General features: G+C 44.0%; 1 protein-coding gene across 2 annotated transcripts; it reads left to right on the top strand.

The window, feature by feature from the left end:
- The first annotated feature begins 580 nt into the window (after positions 1 to 580).
- LOC143160574 (uncharacterized) lies at positions 581 to 14,932 on the top strand. 2 transcript variants are annotated; one of them, XR_012995406.1, is made up of 3 exons: positions 581 to 985; positions 2,909 to 3,025; positions 12,868 to 14,932. XR_012995406.1 is itself a non-coding variant. In XM_076338365.1 (3 exons), the coding sequence occupies exons 1-3, from the start codon at positions 1,600 to 1,602 to the stop codon at positions 13,045 to 13,047; spliced, it is 342 nt and encodes a 113-aa protein (XP_076194480.1). In that variant the 5' UTR covers positions 993 to 1,599; the 3' UTR covers positions 13,048 to 14,932. The 2 variants fall into 2 exon arrangements, 1 of the variants encoding a protein (XP_076194480.1); XM_076338365.1 differs by lacking the exon at positions 581 to 985 and adding an exon at positions 993 to 1,644.
- The last annotated feature ends 118 nt before the right edge of the window (positions 14,933 to 15,050 follow it).

Genomic DNA, 15,050 nt, shown 5'->3' with positions numbered 1-15,050 from the left:
ATGAATGCAGGGGGCCAGCTAAGAGGCTGCTTGGAGCCCCATAGCTGTGCACATCGCTTAATTCCAGAGCGGCAACTGGCCGTGCACGACATTCCTGAGGTGGCTTAAATTCAATTACACAAATATTTTGGGTATGTTCTCACCACCTGCTCTATGACAAGGCATGGACCTTCCTGGCCTCCATTCAGCCCTCTGCTTGATGTCATGGCCTGTGAATCATTCTTGTTATTACTGTCTGCAAACTAAGCAATTTATCTTACAGGTATTTACTTAAGCTGATTAATGCGACAGGGCTAACGTCGAACCGAGACACCTTTCTGCCCAAAGAATTTGGTGCCTACAGGTGGTCTACCTCCATAGATTACTTAATTATTCACTCCAGCAATATTAAAATCCTTCATCACAATAACGCATGTTAAATAGGACCACATTTCCCTGTTCCAGGAGCCGTAAAGTTATCCCAACATATGCAAAGAGAAAAGTTTTGTGAGCAAAGTCCTCAGTTTATCCAATGCATCTGTTCAGCACGTAAGGAGATCTACAAGCTGTTAATTAGTGCCCTATTTCTGGACAACTTAGCCAAAATATAGACTACTGAATCCTGTATCATGTAAGGTCTAGGTAGACTGTTATGTTCTTACGTTAACCCAGTTGAAACAGGTATCTAGAGGGGAAATGAGGACTCGGGAGTCCATAGGCGCTGTTTCACTTTCAAACGCTATTCTTACTCTTACTCACAAATGTTTTACAGCTCACCAGTATCTGCCTGCACCCATCAGCTCACCCACCCAGTCTTCAGCCTTGCGTGACTCCTGTTGTGAAACTAACTCTGCCACAAGCATGAGGAAACAGCGACACAGGCATCGCCTCGTACAGTAGTTTTCCACTCATCATATTCCAATAAAGTTTAGGAAGTTTACCATGGTGAACATCAGCCTGAGAATGAAATTGCCCCCCCCCCCCGCCCCAAACATTTAAAGCCACGGTAAGTTTTTTATTTTATCCTGCTTATCTCCAGGTGGCTGCCTTCAGTGTCAGTCTAATGAATGTGTGCCACAGCAGAAATGTTCCCGCACCCACCCCATGTTTGGGCATTTTCCCCTGTGGACTCCCAGGGAAGAGGGGAAAGGACTTAATGTGTTACTCCACAGCTACAGCTACTAGCCCTGTTCGGACGCTCTAGCTACTTGTGGTACTAGATGAGGACCTAAAACCTCAAAGCAAGCAAGTATTTCTCACCCTGCCTGAAGTTGCTCCCTCCAGCAACCCTGCTGACAGCAGGCAGGTCTGGAAACGGCAGCCTTGGCCTGAAAAGCAGATTGGTTTGGCATTCGGGCACCTAATTTACTTCCTAAATCTGAATGAGAGGGCAGCACAGCATCATCTGATTTGTAAAAGACAGGCGGAATCCCCAAAGCTGGCAACCGTTTACTTCAAAGTTATTTTCCAAAACATTTATGAAGTTATTTTAAAAGCCTAATCCACCCTATCCTAACCTTAAATACTAGCTGTGCCTTATAAGACTGCCACCGTTTGCCATGTATTTACCAGTACTTGTGCGTGTAGCAGACCACCCGGCTTGCTGACAAACCAAACTGCATGATGTTCAATTTTCAGCCAATGGAGAGCACCACTTCCAAAGAGGTTAGTATGACACCACCACCAGGATTAAGATTAAAAGCTTATTAATCTTAAAAGCTAGTGAAAAACAGGATGAGCAGATTTCTTGAAAAGAAACTTAAAAAGGAACTTGGCTTTGGCGAGACCAATGAAAGAGTATCAAATATCGAGAGAGATGGAAGTCGCACGTCAGTTTGGGGGGGAAAGTGTTACCAATTCTGCTTTGTATAATGGAAAACTTTTTTCCCCCCAAACAAATGTTCAGAAAATTGTTTTTAATTCTATAAAAATTATCCATCACAAAAATTATTCTTAAGTCATTATTTTCTGTAAAAATACCCCAGTTCATATTGTCTGTGTCTTGTAAGAGTTTAAAAAGCCTATTGCCAGTTGGGTGACTTTGAGATCGAAAGGGACACGGCTCGAAGTCTGGACTTTGGTTTCAGTAGGTGCAAACATACACCCCTTTGGATAGCTCCGTTGCAAGGCAGGTAGTTGCACAGACCCTTTGTGTCCCCAACAAAGGGTTTTTAACCCAGGCTGCAGTTTAGCCTTCGCATCTTTCCTTGTCAGCCAAGTGCGAGATGCAGTACTGCGTATAGATAAGAGGGCCATTTCTCAGTGACTGTGTAGTGCCACCTCCACAACAGCATGCAGCAGAGCCAGAGCTGGCTTAGCAAAGCCTCTGAAAGGGTTTCTATGTGCTTTTTACTCCATATAATAGATACTGCAGCAGCCAGACTGTAGCTGTGATTTTTCAAATATTTAAATAAAGCAAGCTTGCAAGTAGCAAGCAGGTTGCTGAATTTACATAGTTGTAAGAGAGAGTTGGGTGTCTGAACCCCTTGGATCTGCAATAACCTGAGGGGCATCAGCCCTCATGCTCTGAAGGCTATGTGTACTACTCATTAAACAACTCAGATTCTGACTCGTGGTTATTATCAGATTATTCGCTTCTGAGTAAGTAAGATGATTTACAAGGAAACCCCAAGTGGTTTCCTGGCAAAGAAAAAAAGGGCCATCATTTTTCACTACAAGTGACTGTCTCCTGAAGCAGCTTGTGCATGTGTGAACAGCCAGCTGTTGTTTTGCTGATCCTGAGCAAACTGCGGTCAAGGCAGAACTGCTTCATCCTTTCTTTGGAAGGATTGTGCCACTTTAAGAACATCAAGTGGGAGGTGATACAGGCACCACTGTACAAACAAGTACCTGTGCACGCTGCCGCGCTCACCTGAGCCTCACGCAGCTGAGGGGACGCTGCCCTCACCCTCCCTGGTTTGTCTGGCAGGTTGAACGCCTTCTCCAACACACACTCTCACTGCCTGACAGCGGAAGATGGACGCCCAGACAAAGCGACTCGATTTTATCTGCAAGACTTACAAGACACCTTGAGGACGCTGAGAAGGTAAGAGTGGACGGAAAAGAGCTGAATGACTGCAGGACCACTCAAGCTTTAGAGAAAGCCAGAATTTATTTCAGGTAGTCCAGTTGAGAAAGATGCAAACGTTCAACTCCAATTCAACCACTTGCTGGCCTTTCTGCAAAAATAAGGGGATAGCTAAATTATTTCTAATTTGGTTACGAGGTTGTCAGCAGGGAAGGGATGAAGAGGAAAAGACAGACTTGCTATTCACGTAATTTATTTTAAGTTCACTAATATCAAAATAGTTTGCTGAATGGTTATAGAGTTACATCTGCAAGTACACCGCATAAGGCAATCCTTTATTTTTCTTTTCAAGTTAGCAGACCGGCAGCTTGTATAAGTTTATTCAAAAGTGTTTGAAGTCTAAATATTTCAGAACAGGAAAAGTCTATTTGACTTACAGGTGTATATAACCTCCCTCTGCAATACACTCGAGTCAGAAAACTAAGACATATGCCAGGAACTCTGAGATAACACATAAAGCCACCTTATTAAATAAAATACAAAAATCAGAATTTACATGTCCAGAAAAAGTGATTTATGTATACTTTAAACAACAGCAGAGAAACACTTCTGTTGCATTTTAACTTTCATCGTAGTCACCTGCTTACTTTGGAAGGGAGGTGAAACATACTGTAACTAAAGGCACGATCAGCAAAATCCCAGCAGTGTGCTATACTACTTTTGCATTATTAAATATGCTCAGTCTTCATCAGACCTTTCTAACATCTTCTCCCAAATTTTAGACATCTGATTTCTGCACCCAAACTTCATATTGTTTTTAAAGTTCTTTAAGCTAGATTTGCATCCTGTAGTGGCTTTACTCACAGAAAGTACACAGGTTTTACTTAAAAGTAATCAGACTAAACTACAGCATGCTTTCTAAAGGCTGAAATCCTTTTAAAAACAAATACTGAAATATTTATAATTAGCACTTTACTCAGTTGTTACTTGTAGAGGAGACATTTATAATACAAGCAAATTCAGTGATATTTCTTTTAATATTTTATGATTCTGAGCATTTTTATAACACTCTTGGTTTGAAAGGTTTGGCCCTCTAGGGATCAAAGCAGTGTTACTAGATCTTTCTGAGGCTTTACATAGTTGAAATACAGCCTTTTCTCTAAGGTACTCAACTCATCAATTTGTTTTCTGGTTTTTTACAGGAGTTTTAAGTGACACTTAACTTGCAGTAGTAGTTATCTCTTGATCATCACCCTCATTTTGAGTCAATTACTGTGCAAGAAATCCAGTTCTCAGAACTTTACACATTCCTACCGTTTGCTACCTCTGCTTATAACATCCAGCCACCGAAGTGGCATAGGAATTCACCTTTCTGCAGTTGCACGCTGTTACAAGGCACGCTATGGACATTGCAGCAGTGATGACCTCTTCAGAAAACTAGTCTAGGCATGTGTATTTATCAAATATTAATAGGAAGTTGGCAGTTACGTTAGAACAAGTACACAGTAACACTTGTTTTCCCCACTTGAAGGCTAAAGATTTAAATCACTGACCGAGTGGAACAGGAAGCAGAACAAGTTCATTGCTGTTGCTGGTTTAGCCCTTTTGAGTCGTTCTTCCATTAAAATAAGCACGTGCCTGGGAGAAGAGGTGTTCACACCTCTGCAAAACGGGAAGTGTTTTGCAGCTCCGGCTGTGCTACAGCAACTGAGAGTTGATCCGTGTATCCAACTAGGCAGCTCACACATCTAGATAATAAAAACCCCTCTCCACATAAAGAGCTATAAGCCCTGTTTTTATAAGGTACCAGAAATTCAATATCACATACCTGGTTTTCTCTGATATCTTTAATTAGCATATTTTAGTGGAATTGCTGACCTGCTAAAATATCAAAAATGATTGTGTAGAGAGATAACTAATATTCAGTCTTGAACATTTCAGATATATATTTTTGTTTAGTACTATTGATTGTGTTTTTTCATCCAATCTGACTGTATTAATCTCCACCAGGAGATTACTCTCCACCAGGCAAACTAGTAATTGAGCACTGTCACTTGTTTACACCAAGGTAAGTCTGTGACCAAGGTATTCCCAAAAGCGCTAATACAACTACATTATGTAGAAGTTCTTTCGTACCGTCTGCTCTAGCTTCAGTCTGTTTTAGTAATAATGAAAATCCAAGGTTATGCTGAATAGGACCCTGCCTTTGGGCATGGAGAAGAAAAAGGGAAGGATTGGTTCTCACTTAAATACTACTGAATAGTACAATGAATGGCCTAGAGCTCCCGTAGAAAACTTGTCCTGGCTGATTGGTCTTTCTTCAAGCCACAATAATTTTCTTTGATGTCGGAATAGTTCTTCTCTTCCCTCCTCCTCCTCCCCCCAACATGGAATGTGGAAGAGGCTAAACAAATTGTGATTACTTGACAAGATACATGATAAGCAGCAGTGCCCTGCTACCTGCTTCAGGGACAGCAGCAAAACCAAGCCTCCCAATGCGTGTTTCCAGCCGGGTCTTTGCAAATGATACTGCCGAGACCCATATGCCTACATTTGTCAGTATTATCTTGCCTACAAGAACATCTGGGGTAGAACCTGATGCTGTTGCCAAGAGTTTCAAGTAACACTAGAAAAAAAAATCTTAGAGCAGGCCACCCAGCACAAAATTAAACACCCAATTCACCTGTTTGGACATTAGTCAAGGGTCTAATTTCCTTGATGTGCTTCCATAAATACTCGGACACCCAAGCCGATAAGCAAGTGTCAGCCTGAGGCACCTTTATGCTTGCTTTACAAATATTTAGCAGCAAGGTTTTTACTCGGTAAGAAGAGCGCCGAGTAGTTCACCAGTGGGGAATTTGTTCTGTTGCAGGCGCTGAGGTTCTCACCTGCCTGAAGTCATCCAACTCCAGAAATCGTTTAAGAGTCACAGGATTTACACAGAATCAGTTCCTTCCAAAAGCATGTAAATATGGGTGTAAACCTGAAATGCTGTGTTGGGGGAGACGAAGGGATTGCACCTTTTCTGTTGGAACTGAAGATGAGGGAAAGGCAAACAGTCTTTGCCCACACTTCTTGTTTGCTTCCAACTGAGTGAGTCTTTTGCTCTCAGGTACTTTTTGATTGACATTAAGTGCTGTAGTTATTAATCAGACTATCCTGATAGAAACAAGAGAAAATATAACTCAATTCACTGATATGAAACAGGCCTTGCAGACTTTGATCCATCCTGCCTTTTGGTGGCTGCACTTACAAATTTACTAGGCTCCCAAGGAATTTTTTAAAACTTGTTTTTCTGTTCCCAGAGGTTAGCCAGCAGTACTAGATTTGTGACCTTTCCAAGTAGATAGAAAAAATTATTACGTGATAGTCCATTATTCTGAAGTTTGGAAGAGGGCAAATTGTAGAAATAGATGCCAATTCGGATACCAGCCCCTCTTTCTGCCCCATGCAAAACGTCTTCAGAGGAACCACAACTGAGAGCAAGTAACAGACTGGGAGGCCACCACCTCCCACAAGAATCTCGCTCGGGGATCTTCTCATGCTACGGTGACCCCTATAAGCTTCAGAAGGCTGTCCTAAAGCTTTACACTACTGCTGTAGACTGCAAGTCAGCCTTTTTTGCATAACAGTATTGCTACCTTCAGCATTGGGCCTCATCATCGGTTGTGGAAGTATAGCTTCCCCCCCAGTTGCGACAGGGGGGATAAATACATCAGGGTTTTCATAAGGTTTTCCCTACTGTTAGTTCTCTAAAATCAAAAGATGTTCATGACTAACTTGGAGGAAAAAAATGCAAGATTAGCAGAGAAAAATAACTGACTTTTTAACATAGGTTCATTACAGCTAGAATCCAAGATTAACATTCAATACAGCAATGCCTGCAGCAGGCAGGACAAGCACTCTTAAATAGTTTCAGCTGGTGGGGAAAGATGGGGGTAGATTCCTTGCAGGGCAGAAGGCACAGGGCAGCTGTCTCAGCTGCACCCTGCCCATCCACTTCACTGGAAGAGAGCAGCCCATGCCAAAGAGTAAATCACCCTGTCTGCATACATGTGTTTTTGCTTTTTCCTAAGAATCAAAACTTAAGGCTTCAGATCAAGTGGCCAAACAATATTTTCTGGCTTTTCTATATTGCAGCAGGCTGTAAGCTGACAGGCAGGTACCTCAGCTAAATATACTATTGCACAAGTCTTTTGTTTCCTGCTTATATAGTCCTCTGCAACAGTTGTGTGCCATGATCTTAAAGATATTATAATTCATAAATGGATCTGTGCTAAGATAAGGGGAGCAGTGAAGCAATCCACAATATAAGACATACATTTTTACAAGGCCTACTTTAGATTGCATTAAACGTATGCAGTTAATGAAGCATACCAGTTTCATTTCCAGAATTATGTAACAAACTGTTATAATTTCTGTGCAGGGTGTAAGGATAGAAGTGTGATTATTCTAAGAAAGGATCCTGTCCACGGTGCTAAGATGACCCCTTCTTTAGTGCCCAAAAAGGTCTTCCATTAAGTATAGTTCAGAAAAAAAATAGTTTGCATAGCTTTAGGCAAACCTTAAATGAAAAAGTGGAAGGTACAACCAGAAATCACACTTCTCTAGTAGGCCTCTTTTTCCCCCTCCCCAAATGCCTTCATTATTGTATACTTTTCTAAAGAAGTCATTTATTGCATGCCATTTATTGCCTTCAGCTCCACTCCTTGCAGAGGCCTTTACTCTTCTACCCAGTTGTTAAATTTAGGCACTAGATCTAAAGCATCCTTTACTGCAAAATATTTTGTGGTTTAAAGACCAGATCTGATATGCTCACACATTCACTGATGAGGATTTTAGTTGAGATAGAGAACTTGCAAAGCTCCAGTGACAGCATGTACTTATTCTGAAAGAAATACCACTGCTTTAGTATTTCTAGAGCTATGTTTTGGTTGACCACTATTTTGATTGACTCCTACCCTCCCACAATCAAACCTTAGAGGTCTAGAAAGTTGGCAGGGATACTGGCTGTTTGGAGAGAGTATTTAACCACACACAGCCTGTGTGCATCAAACACTGCCAATATGAGAAACACCTCTTTAACTGAGCAGCAGTCCCAGATCTTACACAGCTGTGCTGAATGAAACACAGGCAAGCAACATTTAGAAGGGTCACTGAGTCATGGCCTCCAGCCTCTGTATCTGCTGACTGCACAGCACCACAGTTTAGCAGACTCACTTGTCAGTGCACCTATTTCTATTTGGGATGGATTCCGCTGGCGTGAATGTACCTTATTTATGATGTATCTTACTGAAAATTACATAATATAGTAATACTGATGTATGACACGACCCTCTTGTCATATAGGCATAGTTATGAAGAGTTGCTGATGTATTCAGTCCCCCAAAGACCAAAGCAAGCTGCAGACGCACCCCTGGGCTGTGCAGCACTCGCTCACTTACAAGCTAAAGAGCCCAAAGCCTTAAAACACCAGAACATCATGAGTGCAGGGAAAGTACAGAATAGGTAGGTGAAGGACAAATTAATAGTTTGGGAACATTATACCAGTCTTACTATCAGTTATTAGCCATCAGCAGCTTTTCTAGCTAAAGCCAATGTAGTCAACAGCTCTGCTAGGCAAAAAGGCCCTTGGCAAATGAACTGCTACTCTTTACAGCCTTGAACTACACAGCCTTGACTCCTTGATGCTGTCTCCTCACTATCACAGACCTTCCCACCACTTCCCAATTGCTTCTGCAATGTCACCCTCACCATTATTTTCTGGCTGCAGAGCATTTCAGCACCTCAGAAGGGCCAAGGCAGACAGACACCCAGCAATGCCTCCCAGTGAGCGCTTCCCCGCCCGCAGACGCACGCAGGGCTGTTTTGTCCGACCTTTGTTTCGCTGCCAATGGTACAACTGCCAGGATAGCAGTCCCTTATCCAAGCATAGTGACATGTTATGCCTTCTTCACCAAGGGACGAAGCAGAGGGGTGCCCTCCCCGTGATGCCTCTACAGTCCTGTGTGCCCAGGGACACCTCACCTTCCTCACCTCAAACCACAGGGTTTACTTCCTCAGCAGAAGAAAAGAACAGAGCCTTCCTTCATCCTCAGCATCCAGGGTGCCTTAGGACCTCTATTTCTTACACAACATGCTATATAGTTCAGCTGAAGATCACTGGAAGTTTCTTTTGTGGAAGTTAACTGGTGTGACCTTCCCTCACAGCCAGGATTTAAGGAAAGGGGCAATACTCTGCTCTCCTCTTCACCAGATCAGGCTGCTGGGGGAGCAGCAGGTGCTCTTACTGGATTTTTTTCCTTTAGCCAGGTGCTGGTGAAGGATCAATAGAGCAGAAAACAGGGACAGGGGATTTCCCATGCAAACTATACCTGAATAACTGCTTGTCCCAACAGGGGAATTGCAACAAATTGAAAGAGGGTAATGAGGATGAGAATGAAATAACAAACAGCAAGAACTGAAATGAAAGCTGGAGAAGGAAGCAAAAGTAGCAGCAGCAAGATGTTAACAGAAAACACCTGACAAGAGAAAAAGGCAGGAAGAAGAGACCACAAAGCAAGTCAGAAATTAAGATATTTAAAGGAATTCATTGATGGGCAAAGAAAATTGAATTAGAGGACAAGAGGCCCAGCTCTGCTATTCCCAGAGCAGGAGCTGTGTGCAGCAATGGAGCAGCACGGGGCAGCTCCCTGAGCACAAACATCACTTCTCCCACAGCTGCCTCCCCTGGCACAAACAGCCTCACACTTACCTTCATCCACCAACAGAGGAGGAAAAAGGAAGGGGGGAAAAAAAAAAAAAATCAAGAGTGCCACAAGAAAGGTCAGAATATCACATAGCCTAGCAAGCTCCAGAGCACAGCCCCCAACAGTCAGAGCTGCAGGCCTGAGCAGATGAAAAACAAGCATAACCAAGCAGCTATTTTGTAGCTCAGGTGACACGGGCGGGACACAGAGCACAGCCGGCTGCAGGGAACAAAGCTGGTGGGCAGCATTCCAGCACCAGCCACCATCCTGCCGCAGGTATGTGGCTTAGCTGGCGGGGAGGCAGCAGCCCTGAGCACGCTCCAGGCTCTGAGCTGGGGGAGCTGCACCCACATCCTCCATACTTTTCCCCAGTTTGCAAGACTTGACATCAATCTAACTGTAAAACTTGACAGAACCTTGCGAGAGCTGAGGTTTCTGGAAAGGTCTCGGCACTGCTGCAAGGCAGACACCGACCCTGGATAGGCACAACTGAGTCTGGAGAGAGAACATGTTTTCCACTGTTAAGGTCTGTGTCTCTCTCTCAAAAAAGGCTGAACTGGTACCTCAATAGCTAGAGGAGAAGGTAAACATACAAGGAAGGTTAGCACCAGAGAGCCAAGGTTTGACTGAGTAGCAGAGTCCAATTCATTCAGCAGCCAAGAGAAACTCCATCTAGAGTCTGCCTAACAGATTGCTGGCCTTCATTAAGGAATATCCTACCTAACTCCTCCAGGATTTGTTACCAGACATCTGCTGCTTCTCCTCACAGGCCACAGCAAAAAGCTCTGAGCTGAGGACAATTTTAACAACTGTTAAGCCAGGTACAAAATTGCAGGCAGCTCACTAGCTTCCCATATATACTCCCTCCAAATAAGCATATTCTATCGACCCTGTTTTGGTCTTCTCCTTCTCATAAGGGTCAGGATTTAGCGACAGAAACCCATTACACCACTCCCTCTGAAAAGCAACGGACAAACCTGAGATCTCCTCTGGTGAAATCTAGGCCAAATTCCCAGGCCAAAGGCAGCACTGCAGCCCCTCAGGAAACCCCCTTACTGCCAGGGCACAGGGGCAAGGAGCTGGGGGGGAACCCTGCTTAGCCCCTGGCCACCACCTTTTATACATTCACCCTCCTTACGGCTTTCAGGTGCGTGGCTCCTGTGCTGAAGGAATTGCATTGAGTCCTCCCTTAACTAGGACACACCTGTTAACAGGCCGGGCTCCTTGTCTCAAAACCAACATGATTTAACTCCTTCCTAACTGGTCTATTCTTTCTTTTTCTATTTTGCAAAACTAAAGACTTGAGACTTACTAGCTCTGCTTCTGCTCCGCACGTATGCCCCGCTGCCTGGCTGCTAAACCTCTTCTGCATCTTAAGCTCATACTTGTTTGATTCGGCTTAGACAGGTGTACTCTGCGCTGGGTAAAAAACTGGCTGGACGGCCGGGCCCAGAGAGTTGTGGTGAATGGAGTTACATCCAGTTGGCGGCCGGTCACGAGCGGTGTTCCCCAGGGCTCAGTTTTGGGGCTGGTCTTGTTTAATATCTTTATCGATGATCTGGATGAGGGGATTGAGTGCACTCTCAGTAAGTTTGCAGATGACACCAAGTTGGGCGGGAGTGTTGATCTGCTCGAGGGTGGGAAGGCTCTGCAGAGGGACCTGGACAGGCTGGATCGATGGGCCCAGGCCAACTGTATGAGGTTCAACAAGGACAAGTGCCGGGTCCTGCACTTCGGCCACAACAACCCCATGCAGCGCTACAGGCTTGGGGAAGAGTGGCTGGAAAGCTGCCTGTCGGAAAAGGACCTGGGGGTGCTGGTCGACAGCCGGCTGAACATGAGCCGGCAGTGTGCCCAGGTGGCCAAGAAGGCCAATGGCATCCTGGCCTGTATCAGAACTAGTGTGGCCAGCAGGAGTAGGGAAGTGATCGTGCCCTTGTACTCGGCACTGGTGAGGCCGCACCTCGAATACTGTGTTCAGTTTTGGGCCCCTCACTACAAGAAGGACATCGAGGTGCTGGAGCATGTCCAGAGAAGGGCAACGAGGCTGGTGAGGGGTCTGGAGAACAAGTCTGATGAGGAGCGGCTGAGGGAACTGGGGTTGTTTAGCCTGGAGAAAAGGAGGCTGAGGGGAGACCTCATCGCTCTCTACAACTACCTGAAAGGAGGTTGTGGTGAGGTGGGGGTCGGTCTCTTCTCCCAAGTAACAAGCGATAGGACGAGAGGAAACGGCCTCAAGTTGCTCCAGGGGAGGTTTAGATTGGACATGAGGAAAAATTTCTTTACTGAAAGAGTGGTGAAACATTGGCACAGGCTGCCCAGGGCAGTGGTTGAGTCCCCATCCCTGGAGGTATTTAAAAGACGTGTAGATGAGGCACTTAGGGACATGGTTTAGTGGGCATGGTGGTGTTGGGTCGACAGTTGGACTCGATGATCTTAGAGGTCTTTTCCAACCTCAGTGATTCTATGATTCTATGATTAAACCATTTCACATAGAAATAGGTTTTCAACAGATTTAACAGTTTCATTAAAATACATCTGTAGTCATTCTCAAAGCACATAATTCTTTACTGAGTGTCCATTGAAGCTCTCTGGCAAGCAAAAAGTTTCTAAAGCCTACTTTATGGGGAAAAAAAGAAGAGTTAAAATACACATCCTGATGGCAGATAATTTACGGTTCTCCCTTCTTTCCATCGTATCCTTTTATTCTCAGCTTTAGCTTTGACACATGTCAGTGTAATAATCATTTTGTGTAATGATGCTCTAAGTGGGAGGGGAGGGCCTTAAAAATAAAAATTTTAAAGAGAAGGTGACAAAGGCTTGCCCCGGCGTGTCGGGGTGAACACGGTGTCTTACACTAGCATCAGCGACTGCAACTGAGCCAAAAGGGAAAGGCAGGCTGATGCTCCACGGAGGCTCTCGAGGGGACAGAAACAGAGAGAGCAGGAGCTCTTCTGGGGCGTGCAGCCGGGGAAAATGGGTTCCTTCTTCAGGATGAGAAAATAATAGGCCAAAGAGGCTGACAGCCCTATGCTGGGTAAAACAAACACATCTATACAGTTGTAATGCCTATTTGCAAGAAAGTAACGCAGTGTATTTTTTGCTTTACAGCTTCAGACTCTTGACATGGAGGAAATCATGGTGGAAGCGATCCTGGCCCCATGGGAAATACTGCTGGTCATTTTTGCCGCAGTGCTGATAATGAGTTTTCTCATGTTTCTGCCCCCCGCTGCGGTGGTGATCTGGAGAATGAAGCGCGTGCCGCCCATCTCGCTGCATGGCTCGGTGTGAGCCAGCCCCGGCACAAGCTGTAACACCACCGACCCCTTTAAAGGATGGTTCAGAACATCTCTCAGGGTCACTGTTACTGCCTAGGATCCATCCAGAAGTGATGGGATTCCCAGTCTATTGCTGCTAAGTTCCTGTGAAAAGAGAATGTGTGTAATTTTTTGTCTTCATGTACTACAGCTCTCAGCACTTTGCCTTCCATTTTTTGGCTACGTTGCAATTACTGTTGGCTTAGTTCCTTGACTGACTTCTTCTCTTGCATTATAATGGACTGAAAAGAAGACTGAAAGAGAAGCAAGCGTAACACAGCACTGTGTTCCCTTAACTAATAGCAAGAAAGCCTGCCTTTCTATAGTTACACTGTAAATATTACCAAAGCCTTTAGCTGAGATGACTGACAGTTATGCAGGTGGACATACCAAAAGCAGGCAGTATACTCTGGGGAGGCAGTGGTTTAGCCTGGTTGTACTGTGAAACCTAAAAAAAAAAAAAACCCAACAGAGAATGGTGCAATAAATAAGCATCTTGTGCTTCTTTTGTCTGATCTGAAAACTTACTGGCCTAAAATGTTTTTCGTTTCTTTCCTTCTATATGAATTTTCCTCTCTCTGGAAATCCCGAGTGCCAGAACACAAAGCCCTCCCCATCCCAGGGTTAGAGCAGGAGCATGAGGGATGGCCCGATGCTCAGACATGCCCGGCCAGACACCGACTGTAAGTTAATGGAGACATACAGCAACTATTTGCCTGAATTACATTACGCAAATTTACTCTGGGAAATAATGTGATTAAGTTTGCTTCAGTTTTTAACTGTGTCGTATGCGCTTATTGTTTCAACTTCCCTTTCTTATATATAAATAATAACTTGGATGGTGGGAAGAGAACAAAACTGCTTCTCTGCAAGTTTATGAAAAAAACCCCGACAACCCGATCTCCCGCTTAATATCAAATTCATGCCACATCAAAGCTTTCCAGCCTAATTCTTCCACGTTATGGGACGCTCATTAGCAGGATTTCTGATGGACAGATTTAACAGTTTCTCTTCGTTTACAAGAACAATGGGTTTGATCTCCTCATGAAATCTAATACTGGGTTTCTTTTCTTTTGTTGGTTGGTTTGGAAAGTCGCTTGAACAGCTTAATGTAACTCAGAGAAAAATGTTTTTTAGCACCAGTAGGAAAATGATACTGGAAAGTGCTCGGTGCTTCAGATATTTTATCTGAGCATCAGCGGAAAATGAATTGGCTGGAAATGAAAGACTCGAAGACATTATAATTTCATTTGATAAGAGACTATTTGTTTGCCAGAAATAAACAAACCCACCAGTGATTGAAAAACCATTGCTTTTCTTTAAGACTGCAGCACTTTTGTCTCCAAGACAATGACTTCAGTTACTGCCTCATAGTTTATAAGCAGCCAAAGCAGCCAACTCATCCCTTTGTTGGTGTAATTGTCTGCTACACTCACAGTCATATGACTGTCTGGTTCTGGGCCCAAAAGCAAACAATGGGGTTTTTTTGCTTGTAATGACTGGATTCTGAGTCTGAAAGATAGTGTGTAATTTTATATATCTAAATCATTTAACTGATTAATGAGGTAAAGGTCAATTAGACATCGCGTACCACATAACTACGCTGTCTGTGTCTGCGAGATTCACAGGAATAGGGAAAAGGTAAAGAAGAGAAAGGAAACACAAACAGATGAGCTGGCTGTCTTCAGATCTACGGCTTCAGTGTTTGCTCAACAGAAGAAAATTAAAACAAAACCCCAAGCACAGATTCCACTGAAAACCAAGCAAGCACTAGCTAAGCTTTTTGTTTAGATTTCATAATAATTCACATGCACGTCTGTTCTCTAGCTACGTTCCACAAATAAACTGGATCTCCAGTGCTATGTTGTCTTTGGTCTTCACTTGCACCAAGTGCCAGGTGGACAACGGCCTGGGCTTTCTGCTCTTTACACTTACTCTGTGGCTTTGGTCTTTCAGAGTACACACACGTGCTCAGGG

The sequence above is a fragment of the Aptenodytes patagonicus genome, chromosome 5 (assembly GCF_965638725.1).
Source record: "Aptenodytes patagonicus chromosome 5, bAptPat1.pri.cur, whole genome shotgun sequence".
NCBI classification, from domain to species: domain Eukaryota; kingdom Metazoa; phylum Chordata; class Aves; order Sphenisciformes; family Spheniscidae; genus Aptenodytes; species Aptenodytes patagonicus.
Note: the sequence above shows the minus strand (reverse complement) of the source record. Positions and strands in the feature narration are given on the sequence as shown.